General features: G+C 38.2%; 1 protein-coding gene across 4 annotated transcripts in view; it reads right to left on the bottom strand.

Annotated features, from left to right (window-relative positions):
* NAXD (NAD(P)HX dehydratase) overlaps window positions 1-14399 on the bottom strand; it is a 51305-nt gene that overhangs the window by 33286 nt on the left and 3620 nt on the right. For all 4 annotated transcript variants that reach the window (XM_030966704.1, XM_030966462.1, XM_030966618.1 and 1 more), the window contains 3 exons: window positions 10906-11056; window positions 9803-9848; window positions 8412-8500 (listed from right to left, as the gene is read on the bottom strand). In XM_030966704.1, the coding sequence (XP_030822564.1) occupies window positions 8412-8500; window positions 9803-9848; window positions 10906-11056 (286 nt within the window). The remainder of the gene's footprint in view (window positions 1-8411; window positions 8501-9802; window positions 9849-10905; window positions 11057-14399) is intronic.

Here is a 14399-nt window from a genome sequence, read left to right as displayed (position 1 = left end):
CCATGGAAAAATAGACAAGGATTCTTCAAATTAAACATCACTGAGTCTCTAAAATGGTGAGGACAAATTTACTTTATAAATTATTAGTGGCTTTAGGTAACTTTTGCCACATTAACCTCATGAAGTTCAAGGAGTGCAAGGTGCTGCACCTGGATTGGGCCAATTCTAGATATGAGTAGAGACTGGGAGAAGTCATTGGGGACAGCCTTGAGGGGAAGAGCTAATAAAGAAAGAAGAACTAAGTTAAGCTTTTATAAGCTTAACTTATCTTCAGAACTCTTCTATATTTCACTATGGCACAATGAAAATTGTCCTAAAACACAGTTCTGTAGATCTTCATCTTAGGGAAAGCTTGATGTAATAATCTTTCCAAAAACAGACAAACAACAACAAAAAAAAAAAACCAAAAACTCCTAACATTAAAAAAAAAAAAACAAAACCAACAAGCAATCCCCTACAAACTCCAAAGATGGTGGGTATTGCCCTAATATCACCCACAGTTCCTAAGCACCTTCTAGAGCTGTTTGTAACAGGTGTCTGACAGGTGCCATCTGCTTGAAAGTTTGCCCTAGGTTGGTCACTGCCCAGAGTGGGGGACACTTGACAGCTAGGACCTGACACACCACTCCCATCCCCAATTCTCTAAAGAAATAAAATTTTGTTCTATGCTGCATTTTATTCAAAGACTGGCTTTTACCAAATGATCAAAAGCCACCAAGCAACAGCTTTAAATAATCACAGAAAGCTCTAAACACAGCAGCTTTCCCCATTCAGGATGAATGACAGCTTCTGTCACTGCTTTCTGGAGGAGGGAAAGGAACAAGAGATAAGGTGCAGCCTTGTCAAATTTTACATGGAAACAAGAAAATGTGAAGCAAAGTCAGCAGGGGTATAACCAGGAGCTACAGAAATAGTAGATAAGCATGAATGACAGCACAAACAGGAGGCAGCAGGACTGCAGCTCTTCACATGGGTCTCAGGCAGAGCTGCTACCTCCTCAGCAATCAGAGATGTGGTCTGGACACCAGAAAATGCCAATCAGTGGGACCTCCTGCTAGAGAAGAACATGGGACAAAAGCAAGACTGCTGTCACCCAATTGACTGTATGGCTCCTCTCTGGAGAGGACATTATTCAAATTCTGCTTGTTATCTGTACACACTTGGCATGACTGAGGCAACTCCAAATGCATTAAAATGTACCACTGCACAAGCCTGTTTATGCAAACTCAGCCAAAGCCACACTAAGGGGGCAGTTTCATAGCAAACCTACAGACTTATCTTCAAAGATGGGGAAAAAGTTTCTGATCTGAGGATGAAAGAGTTTCAGTTTTGTTTGTCCAAACACTGCAGGTAATTATAATTAATGTGAATCAAATGTTTGGAACTTGGACCTTTCTTGGGACTTGGAACTTTCATGTAATACAACACATCAAAAGAGCCAAAAATGGGACACAATGCGTAGCTCTAGAACTGAAGTGATTCTCTCAGAAAACTAATTGTTACCAATTGTGGCAAACCTTGGGTGAGGTTTTTATTGGGAAAATAAGATAGGAAGTGAAATTATCCTGGGAAGGATGGGTCAAAGGAATGAAAAGCAAAACCAAACAATGCAAAAAAAATGTTCTGCATAAAATTAAACAAATTCTCTGTTCTAAGAGTGGCTGCATTTGCCAACATTTAAATAATCTTTCTTGTAAAAATTTCCAGAAGTCCAAGGGCTTCAGGCAGCCTCTTTCAGTCCCATGAACAGAACTGGAAATAACACCTTCTTCTAGAGAAGCTCACTCAGCCTATTGTCAACTCTTGTGCCTCTCACCAAGCACCTCAGTCAGGTAGAGCCAATTGCAGAGACAACATGCTGGCATGAAGCTGTCTGGATGCAATTAGAGAACAAAAAGAGATACAGGCATTAAATTAGGATTAGCATATTAAAATGCCCCCCAAAATGTCTGGAAGACAAAAGGGTCATTTTCACCTAACAGGCTGTTTAAATCTTTAAATTGTGTACAATCTGTAAACACTGGATGGACAATACATATTTTCCAGCTACAATTTGATTAAATAACAGGGAAGAAAATGAAAGCGAAATAAAGACCTTAATGAGAGAGGGATTGAATTCTATTCAAATAAAGTCTTCTTCTCCAGACATTAAGTTAATTTAGACACCAGAAGTGAAGCTGGTAGGCTTCTTCTGTTAGCAGCAGCAAGAACAGGAACTCATTATCCAGGAGCAACAGGGGTGTCAAAGTTCATAGGAAGGGACTGCTCCTAATGTGCAGATACCAGAATCTTGCTCCCTATTCTACCTTCAAGGCAGTAAAAGCATGAATGACCTACTGAGGTAAACGTTTAGAAAAAAAATGCCATATTGACAATGACTGAAAGAGTTTTCCATAGCTGCTGCTCTCATAGACTCTCACAGACTCTCACTTGGGTATCAGATGCTCTGCTACATTAGGAATTGAGTGGTCACACACTAGAGGCATTGGAGCTAACAACAGTCTCTCTAACAATGAACCCAAATGCACTACACAAATGGGATCACCTCTCTTAAGCAGAGCAGAGGCTCTTGCATCCTACAAGAGAGCCCCAAAGGAGAAGAAGCTATTGCCTGACTCTGTTTTCTGAGATTTCTCACCCAGACATGACTACAGTGCTGAAGGTTAACCTTATCTAGCCTTGTAAAGATACCAGAGCTACCAACACAATCATTTTATGACCTGCACTTAGATATATATAAATACTTAAAGCAGTTGTAGTCTGTTTTCATCTCAACCACAATACCAGTGTGTATTATGACAATCCTCTCAAAAAGCATAATGATAACCAAATGTCTTGACCTCCTATTTTCAGAGTTCATGGAAGTGGTCTTGACCCATTGTACTTCCTGTGATAAATACTATCTGGCTGATATTTTTCAAACGGACAGCAACCAACCAAACTTGTGACTTTAAAGGCCATAGAAAGAAGATGACAGTGAAATTTCCCTCAGAAAGGAACACATTTAAAATGTCCCTAGAAAAATAATGACCTTTTTTTTTTTTTTAATGTTAAACCCAGTAAATAAAGTGACAAGCTTTTATCATATTGGTAGCCCTTGTATTCAACCTTTAAGGCACAGATAATAGTTGAATACCCAGAAGGTTAGAGTACTTCCAGTCAGCTGTGAACACATGAGAAGACAGGACAGGTCTCAGCCTAAATATCTGCTTTGCTTATTGTCATCCAGGGAAAAAAAAGGGGGGGGATCCTAAAACCTTCAAAAATAAATCCCAGGGATGCCTGCCTTCATTCAAACTCAATAAAGATTTAACACCAAAGAAATTTGAACCTGGTTTCAAATCACAGCAGTATGGCAAGCATTTAGGAAGACAAATTTGGCCAGATCTAACTGGAGTTAGACATATCTAACTCCATTTCTGACATATCAGAAAGCAGCAAGGATAGCAGCACTCCCTGCAGCAATGTTAAAAATCTTTGGCTACTTCTCACACTTTGTGGAGGTGACAAAACCTCTGCTGGAATCACATGAGACCTGTCCAACAACAGGAAGGAAAGGGACTGTAGCACAGGGTGAATACACATCCCTGCTTTTATTCACTCTGCAACACACAGCAAAGAAGGAGCAGTTTCTTTGCCAAGGAAGCTGGACACAGCAAACAGGTCCATAAGCAAGTTTTGGCCACAGTACTGCATGACAGAACAAGAAAGAGTTTAAATATATAAATTCTCTAAGTCAGCACATACAAACTGACCTTTATCTCCCCCTAAGTACTTAAGAAAAAAACCTGGGCTTTCCCATGTGATTCCTAGCCAGGCTGATGTCTAAATGAGGCTTTGGAAGAAAGATCACAAAATTTATACCTTCCATCATCTTCTCTGCAGGTGTAATAGGGACCCAGCAGCCAAGTCACTTGTGAGACATTTTTTTGATTGTTGGAGGGGTCTCTGTTTACTCCCTGACTTTCCCTGGTGACAACAACTCTGCACTTCTTCCAGTAGCTGATCCAAAAGTGAGGTTAGTGCCAGCATTACACCAAAGCAGTGTTTAATAGCTATCCTTAGCTAACACAACTAAAAAGTATGAGCATCCTCCCACACTGCATCCATGCTTTTGCATCTCCTCTCCGCATAATAAATTACAGGAGACCAAAAATATTAAGATTATTGCTGGGCCTTCTATAAGAGATTTGACACTGGTTCAGAGTGCTCAAGTAACTTATCAGGGCCTCAACTACCCATGATTCACTTTCATGATTTTTTCAAATGCCCAAAACATAGACAAAATTCAAGAAAACTAGGTAAAATATGTTCCAGAAACCCTGATCTTCATTGGGTTTCTTCATTAAAAGTAACTGGCCTCAACAAACAGTCCAGCCTCAGGAGTATTTTCTTCCCAGTTATTCTTATTTCAAACTCAAAAGAATAATCTTTTCTAAAATGCAACCCAAAGCCTGAACTCTACAATTAACTGTAAGACTCCAAGTAATTCTGACAATCTTTCCTAGTCCACACAAACCCAGAGATATAACCAACTAAGAGGAAGGTTTTAGCTCTAAATCCATGCCTTGTTCAAGGGTGGCTTTTTTGGTGGATAATGTACAATTACATCACTTCTTTGGCACCACAAGAAATTAATGACCTCCTTCTACTTCTCTGATAAAACCCCGGAGATCAAGGAGTATAGTGATTGTTGACTTTACAAACTGTCTGATAACCAGCTTACAAGGGGGCTACTCAGTAGTAGCTGGCTCTTTTCTGGCCTACAGAGAAGAAAATCTCGGTACGATTATGCAAAGTCCCTGCAAGAGGGGAAAATAGCACAATAGATTTATTCTCTCTTCTTTAAACATACAACCACCTGTGTTCCTACAGCTCATTTAGCTCTGTGATCATTTGCCTACCAGGATAGGATAAGCTAACCCAACACAGGTATCCAAGAAGTCTATTCAACCTGATCTGAGCCAGGCCAATAACATGGTAAATTTGAAAAAGCTGCTGAAAACTCTTCTCTAGAAAGGCATGAAGGAAGTGTGCACACATCTACAGCAAAAATCCACACAGAGAACACCTGCAATAAAACTTAATAAAATGCCAAAGCTAGGTTTTATCTTGCCAGTATTTGCAGAGCATTTACAGTAGGAGCACATTAGCTGACAGAACAGGGAAGTGCAGCACAAACCTGAGGTAGCAGTGACAAGACCAAGGAAGGCCGATGTCACCAAGACTGGCTATATTCCACTATTTAAAAGACCCCAACTTCTGCAATATACATTTTTTGCTTCTGCACAGGAAAGCAAGAAGTCAGACATCAACAACATTGAACTGGTTAGCTGGTCAATTTTTGAACAATACCAGGTCCTTGTGGAAGGGGCCATAACACATATGACAGAATTATTGAATAAAAAGAAAAAGTTACTATTGATAATATTGACTATTCACAGCACCTACACACCCTGCTTTCATTATTCTTCTCAGGTGGTGAGGACACAGAGCCAGATGCTGAAGTTTCATTTTTCCAGATGCCAGGCTGTCACATGCAGTCCCAGCTCTCACATTCACTTACAGGGAATGAAGTCAAGAAACAAAAAACACAGAGAGTGGCACTATGGGTGTCCCCAACACAGAATGTCACACCAAAAGGATTCCTGGGATGGACTACATCTGAGATCATGTGGAATTGCCCTGGCAATGCTGCAAGATGGATGTTCATTTTCATAACCCTCCTTCTGCAATCCTGCTCAATCATTCTCACATAACATTCTCTGCATCCTTCAAGTGACAGACAGTTGCCAAAGACCTGAAACGCCCCAGTCCAACTTCTAACTCTCCCATGCCTTCACCAGTCATGCTGGCAAAGATCCACAACAGCAGCTTTAATGAGCCAGAAGAGCCCAAGCATCCAGAGAGGGCAAGAAAAGAGCATTTTTTTTCCCTTGACGTGATCCCCTGTGAGGTGAAGGCAGTAGAGAAAGCAGTGGCAGCTAAGATGATAAAATGTCAGACTCCCAGCAGTACAAAATGGCAGCTGAACCCTGGCGAAGTGCCAAGCTGCTCAAACAGGGAGTTGAGCACACGGGGCCATAATTATGATTAGCATAATAAGAGAGTGGCACAACAGCCACCTAGTTCCTCTGAAGGGTCACGGAGAAATCATAACAAAGCAGAGTTTTAAGGAGAGCCACAAAAGAAAACAATGGGATAGCTGCTGGTGGGTTTTACCCGGAGGTTCCTCCATGCGTGAAGCGCGGCCGGGAGGAAGCACAAAGAGTGTTTAAGGGATCAGGCTCTGAGTCAGGAGCAGCCGGCCGTGCCTGCGCAACGCCAACGGCCCCACCACGTATAAAGGATCATATGAGCAGTGTGACACTGAACACAAAGCACCTTACAGGAAAAATAGACTGTTAGTGTAAATGTCAATAAAACCTGGGCTCAGTAGAGTCAATCAAGACTTTTTCCTTTCTAGCCAGAAAAGACTCTTTTCTCTTTCCCTCTGTCCCGGTTTGAGAATGAAGCAGAAGAGATAAAAATATGAGAAAATTTAATAAATAAAATCTGAACATCAGATATTTGCATTTTTTTCATTTTGAATGTCATGTAAACAATATTTACAGATACACTGCCTCACGCAATTAGCCCAGCTGTCTGCATGAAATTAATCAGAGTCTTAATAAAAGTATTAAATACTGAGCCACAGACTTAAAAGATATATGGATATGAAAATCTGTAGATTAACTATACTGTGTATGTATGAAGGAACTCATAGAGCAGAAATTTAAAATCAAAAGTTCTCTTGGCAGGTAGGAAGATCAGAGTTTTCACTGAAATCTGAATTCCACAGAAGACACTGAGAATTTGTGTATAAAAAATCCCACTCTTACTTAGCAGGCGTGATCTGGCTCTTCATGAACAGAAAGTTTACTGTTAATCTTATTTTCAGCTCCCTTTTCCTCTGTGCTGCTTCCATTTCTCCCATTAACATCTTCCATTACCAGACATCAAGAACCACTGCATACACAAACCAAGCTTTTCCCAAGGCAAGGTCAACTCATCACCATACAAGATGACCATCTGCTGTACCTCAAGTGAAACACATCCAGACACCCCAAGTTAAATGTTAATATTGCCATTAGGCTTCTCCACTGCATTTGATATCGTATGATTTCAGATAGAACATCAACTGAAGAGATGCTTTTTAGACTGAAGAGGCAAACAGTCACAATGGTAAAAACCCTATCCATCTCTCTCCTTGCTTTCAAACATAATTTTTATTTTTTCTGAAATCCATAAAGTTATGGGTTTCTTCTGCCTTTGGGGAGTGGGGGGAAAAAGCAGCCAACAAAACACAACCCTGTTTAGCTGCCTTTCTTCTAAGCACCTCTGTCTCCACCGACAGGAATGAATCCCACCTTCAGAATGCAATAAACTTACAACTTCCAACTGCAGGCATCCCCATAAGGAAGACCACATTCTTGTTCTCGACACCAAAATATTCCTACTGTCATAAATCCTTCCTGACAGCAATATCTGACAAACATGTTTTTAAATCATGCTTTTCCTACCCTCATCACAGTTTTGCTATGTCCACCAACAGACTTTGACACGCACTGGTGTGAACTAAGCTCACAGGCATACACTTAAGGCACACATCTTAATTCCAATTTGCAGTGCTCATTGCAAACAATCATAACACCTAATTGAAACAAATTTATCCTGTGAAAGTTCATCAATCAGCAACATACGTCGGAACAAAAATTCGGAGAAGCACAAATACATAGACACTGATTTTCCCAATTAGAGGACAGTCACTTATTAAACTTTTCCTCTTCTTGTTAATTAAACCCTTATTTTATATAATTTTGGAACGTCTATTTATTCCCAAGAACAGGTGTGTATTTCAAGCAACATACTCATGAAGAAAAAGGAGAATTAGCATCTCTCTTGCCTTGTAATTTTACCTAGGTGACTATATACACAGTAGTGAGAGGAAAACAGACACACTACTATTAAACACTATTAATACTGAGGAAGCAAGAGAACACACTCAATTTGCCTTTCAAATGCAGATTGCAAAATGCTGACTTGTAGTAATTTGTAGCTCTGGATCTTGCTACTGTTCACTGGTAAATGCATTACAACCACAGAACAGGTCAGAGAGAAGCAGGAAGAAAGATCTCTGCTTTTTAAAACTTGTACTTTGACAGTCATGAAAAGAAATTCACAGCTGACTGTCCCATATTAAATATCCGACTGGTCATAATGAAAGGACAAAGCCTGGAGATTTTGTAATCTCCGGCTCATCCATCCAGTAACTCAGCAAAATAAATAACACAAACTAATCAATTATCAGACTGAAATATTAAAAATAGTAAGCCTGACTAGCTCATTTAAACAAACTGTAAGTCACTTACAGAACTGGATGAACAATCAGCTCTGGACTATATGATTTGATTACCGTTGCTGCATCTTTGGTACAAAACACATGGGATAAATCTGCACCCTAAAAAAGAAAATTTGCAAAGAGTATTGACAAATTTATACTTAATAATAACTTTATCATTCCAAACTAATAATTCAACTGAATTCTTTCATCTCGATAGTTTAAACAAATTGTATTATGTTTCTTCTATTTTGGCATTGACTAGTATGAAATGTTCTGTTCTTTTTGTATCTAACTTCCAATATAATTTTTTTTCTGTTTCTCACTAATAGGATGACTGAAAACACAAATCTCAACAGTGATCCTGTATTGGTAATGCATACTGAAATTTCCCAGTAGCAAGGAAGTGTCTTCTCTGCTTTACCACTATACATTGAACACTTCAAGCTACTCTGACTGTTTATGTGGAGGTGTAATGGTCTGAAAACAAGTGACTTCAGTAAGGAATCTCCTGCTATTGCCACTGGACTTGCACATAGTGGACAGAAAGCTGAGTAGCCTTGTGATTTTATAATAACATGGTTAAATAACATCATTTCAGTTTCAAATCTTTGAGGGTTTGCATCCTGAGAGAAGAAGTGGTTGGAAATATCTGGGATGGTTACCTACATATTGAGAGAAATCTTCAAAAAGAAAAACAGACACAATGAGCTGAAAGTACTGACACACTATATATAGCATTCTGAAAATCAGATGTATTATGTAAGCATGACTTGCTTACATTTAAACAATCACCCTGTATTTATCTAGCCTGTTTAGCCATTTAGTATGTCAATAAAATAAGGAAGTTCATGCTTCTAGGAAAAAAAATCTTAGAAAATACTTCTGCTGAAGATTAGAATGCAAATAAAATGTGCTATTAGAAATTACATGGAATTCCACCCACAATCTTTAAACTTACCACATATAAAAATTTTACTAGTCTAATGTTTTAAATTTTGAAAGGAAGTTGTTTCATTTAATACAGTTATCAGGTCCAGAAAAAATTTCCAAAGAACTCACTGTAGCACAAAAACATAACTCTAAACAATAATCTAAGGTTATTTCATTGTTCACTTTTGAAGAAAATGTTTCATCAAGTCTTGAAATTTCCTATCCAAGTCCCTGAAATTGTCAAATTTTGGAAATATTTCTAACTTCACCTTATACAGAGAAAGGAAACATGGTGGATGAAACACAGTAAATGACACATTAACAAAGAATTTTTACAAATTCTGAACTAAGGATTTTCTTTGCTTAAGAGAAGACCTTCTAGAGCTCAAAGTTCATGTGCACTACAGAATGAATGCTATTTCAAAAATGACACCTAGGCAACAGAAATTATGAAAAGTTCATTTTGGACTTGTATAGAAGAACACATACCACTTTGAGGGCTGTAATTGCAGCAAAATATGGTGCTCCAGTGTATCTAAAATGAAATAAAACTTAGATTAGGAACCACAGTAATGAGATTAGATAATGATCTTTCATAGAAATATTTACACAGATCATGCCATAAACCAGCAGAATTTTCTCAAGTAATAGAGGTAAAACTTCAGACACAAACAAAACAAGAGTCAAAAACTGTTTGCAAGCTAAATATGGGATCTGTGACCTGGATCAATCCCATCTGGCTTTAGATGCTTAACTAAAGTGCCTAAACTGTGATTCCAGTTGCCCTAAATTCTCTTTTTATAAGACTGAAGAGAGAGATATGAACACAATCACCCTCCAAAAGTGCTTATTTCAACCAAGAGGTAAGAACCTATGACCATTAGCTTCTAACTCACGGCTATTCAACCCAGCTAGAAGACAGCACCTTTTTGCTCTTTATGGAATGTTTATTAAAAGCAGATGTCCAAAAGTAGATCTCTCTTACAGGAGAAAGATGTCATGTCTCCTTCAAAAGGGGAAAATGAAAAGAAGGAAGGTGTAGTGGCTCATTCAAAGTATTGTGGCCAATATTGTTTCTAGGTCAGTACAGCATTTAACTGATTTATGCAGTACATTTTTTCTCCCCGAAACAGGATATTTCCATTACTCCAGTACATAAAGCAAGACATTGACAGAATCTACTAAACACCAATATTGATCAAAAGAAAAACCCCACAAGAAAACATAGCATAAGAAAATAAAGAGACACAGTTCCTGAGAAGGCAAAAAATCAGATGTGCCACTGTCTTAACTCTATTTATTCTAAAACCTCACCATGCAATGGGAAAAGACTAACAGCTTTTGGTGGTCAAAAAAGACAGAGAAGGTAGACACAAACAGCATTTTAAGTTCCCATAACATTCAGTATAAAAACTTTGCAACACATCTGCAAGGTACTTCTTTCCTAAGTATGAATGGTCATGATGATGGAGTCCTAAAGCTCTCTGGAAAACTGTGGTTTAAGTGTAAGGTGAGTCTGAATGGCTTCTCCAAGCAGTTATGAAATCCTGAAGCTTTATCAGAAGCAAAAATCAAATTTCCATTTAACTTACTCTCGACATCCTCCAACAATGCCTATACGACCATCTTGACCTTTATGCTTTTTCCCTGTGAGAGGAGGGATAACATTGCGCACCAGCTGAAAAATATTCTCCATATCCTTCAGAGTGTGTGTTCTGTGCAGTGAAAAAGACCTCTCTATAACTGAAAAGAAGAAAATATGTGTTACTTCAAAGAATGTTCCTCTTTAAACTACTGCCAAGCATTTCTTTTAAGCACTCATGTACACTAATAAAATCACACAAAGATACACAAAGTGACATACTTCTAAAATCCAAAGGCTTTGTCACTTAAAGGCCTTTAAAACAGCGAGTAACTAGGGAGGGTAATGATTATAAAAATGCATTCAGGGTCTGATGAAGAGAATATTCTCACTGACTGTTCACAGTCCTAATTTAGGCCTCAGGTACAGAAAGAAGCAACAACCCAGAATAGTTACATGAACATTTTGTAACTAGAAATACCTTCTTAGTTCACCCTGAAATCAGTTCCATAATTAAGCTCAACTGAAATAGGAACGCTTAGTAAGGACTAAACACACCCACAGAGCAAGCACAAAGCAACTGAAACCAAATTTTAAATGTACACCCTACCTTATATTTCGCTTCCCCTTAAAGACTTCCACCTCTTAGCAGAATCAGGGCCTATCTCACTGCTTTGTTATTTTGGTAGGCGGTTACAAAGCATAGTGAAAGTCTTTCTGCAAAACTATAATCCAACACACTAGATGCAAACATCACAAATATCACACAAAGATCATTTTTAGCTATAATACATCTCCAGATCTCTGATGCAAAGCTACATGTCAAGCCACATACTAAAACAACTGCACACTCAGTAGGCTATGTATCAAATTACTCTTTCCAAAGGCTACAAAAATTTATAATAAAAAGTTACTTCAACAATTACAACTAGAAAGAATCAAAACATTTACCTAACATGGGGAAAATGTGAAGATCACTTCTTCTATCAACAATGTGTTAACTATAAACTGCAGCAAATACACTAAAAGAGCAAGTTCTTAGAAGCTCTCATTACCTGTAAAATTTTGCTCAGAAGAGTGGCTTATTTGAATGCTAACATCAGTGTCCTAGACCATAGCCATGCTTCCTTTCTTTTGTACAGATCTTCCAAAAAGCTTTCAAGGAACTGCTACACATGTGTAACATAATTATGTAGAAAATAACTCCCATTATATTCCTTATTTTCAGCTGTACACAACTCAATAACCCAAACCCCCAACTCCAAAATATAGAGGGGAGGAAAAAAGAAGGAAAAAAAGAAAAAGAAAATTTCTGTTCCAGAAGTACTGGGCATAATAAGGGGAAAAAATGTAATAAACAAGAAAATTCCAAATCTGTGTGCTATCAGCAAAATACACCTTCTTCTCTGTCTTTCACAGAATCTAAACCAAACACGCTAATCTTCAGTAATAGCATGCTTTAGTCTTCAATAATGATAAATACTCTTGGCTGATCTTTTGCTTTTGAATACAGTCATCCCAGTCTTACTGAGAAATAATAAAAAAAGGGGAGTAAAAAAAGAAAGGAATAAAAATGAAAGAAAAAACCCACAACCTGTTTTGGATTACAGCCAAAATAGCATTGCAGTGACCCAGAGGAGAACAAAATCCTCATCTCCTCTGAAAACAGGGCAGATTATTTTCTTTAAATCACACTTCACATATTTGCTGGTTTTCAACCACACAAGAATATTATGTAGCTTGGAACCCTGAAACTGAAGTGTTGCTAAGAAGGCCTTGTGTTTATTTGCTGCTGGTTCTTTTTCATGTGTGAATATAAAATTACTACATAATAAATGGAGAGAAAGCAGAGAATTATGCAAAAAGCCATTCTTAATATAGCCCTACTCTACCTACAGAATCACTATGGCATATTCAGCTCTTAACAAATTAAATCTTAATTCCTTAAAAGATGCGTTGCCTGAAGCACTATGCTCACATTTTAGCATAAATACTTTTTTACACCCTTGCCAATTAGAACATTAGAATCTCGAATTGCTCTTGCTACAGTTAAATAAATAAAATGCATTTTTGCACAGCGCAATATGCCTGTACACCTATATGATGAAATCCAACAAGAAAAACTGAACCTCAGTTTCAGGTTGCTACACACAATTCAGCTTTTCAGGAAAAATTTTTCAGAAGTAATGGTAAGGCCTTGTAGGTACCTCCACCCCAGTCTAGAACCTTAAATAATTTCCTATGGGATTTTCTAAAGCACACCAGTTTTCCTTAATTTTAAAAGTAAGAACATTTGAAACACTGTATCCATTCATATCCCATAAATTATCTGCAAAAGTCTGCTGCCACCAGGAAATCCTACACACCAGCTATCCACTCAAGGAAGACAACCAGATCTGCCAGCCTAAACCCTCAACAGACCTAACCACCAAGCCTGCCATGCACTTTACAGGGAAACAATAACTAACACACAACTGAAAGGACCTCTCAGGACTCAGGGAATGCCCCTTAGGATCTGGCATGCCAGATTATTATTCAACACTGACGCTGGCTGCTTCTTTTTTTTTTCCTCTTTTCAAACTACACTTTTTTCCTTCCAAGCAGTGTGAAAATCAGAATTAGAACAGAATAAGAGTTTTTGCATTTCCACGTGGCAGGCTACAGTCACTAAGCCCCAGTCTGACTCTACTTCCAGCACTGATGGAATATCCCTGATTTCCTCCTGCCCATGCAGTCTACCTCCGGATACAAAGAGACCATGATGAAGATAAATGCCACAGGCACACAGATCCCAAGAAGTTTGTTAATGATTGCTACCATCAGCTTCTGGCCCACACATAAGGTACAGAAGGAAGTTTGTGCATAAATACCAATTCTTGAGGTACTGCTTTGCCTTTTTCTTTAAAGTAAATTCAGATGCCCACAGAATTTATAGAGCTGGTGTAGGAAAAAAAAACATAAGCAAGTATTTTCATCTTCTATTGCACCTACTACAAGAATATAACATTTAATTTATAAGATTCAGAATTTTGTTGCAAAGAGATTTATTTTAAGAAGCTAGATCTTAACATCTGACTTACTTCAGCGTAGGAAAAACTCCACTCTTTTCCCAGCCCTGAAAAAACACATGCACAGCCTTAACTTCATATACTGGGTTATGCTTGATAACTTCAAGCAGAACAGCAGCAATATTTCTGCTACAGAGTAACTAATGTTTCCAGATTGCTTCCAGTAGCTCTCCTACCTGCCTTTTACATACATAACTCCTCCTCACTTCACTGTACAGAGACATGAATGTGGAAGGAAGTTCCCAAGGTTTACAGGGTTCCAAAGGTATAATTTTGCTCATGAAAATTTGTTATAACTAATGTACCTGTATTAAATAATCAGTACAATGGTACAAATAATGATTTAATTTCATTTGACATCAGACAAACACCTTCACCACAGTATTAAATAATTCCAATTAGCTTTTATTTTCAAAAGCTGCTTACTACCAGTGCT

The sequence above is a fragment of the Camarhynchus parvulus genome, chromosome 1 (genome assembly GCF_901933205.1).
Source record: "Camarhynchus parvulus chromosome 1, STF_HiC, whole genome shotgun sequence".
NCBI lineage: Eukaryota > Metazoa > Chordata > Aves > Passeriformes > Thraupidae > Camarhynchus > Camarhynchus parvulus.
This window is presented reverse-complemented; position numbering and strand designations above follow the sequence as displayed.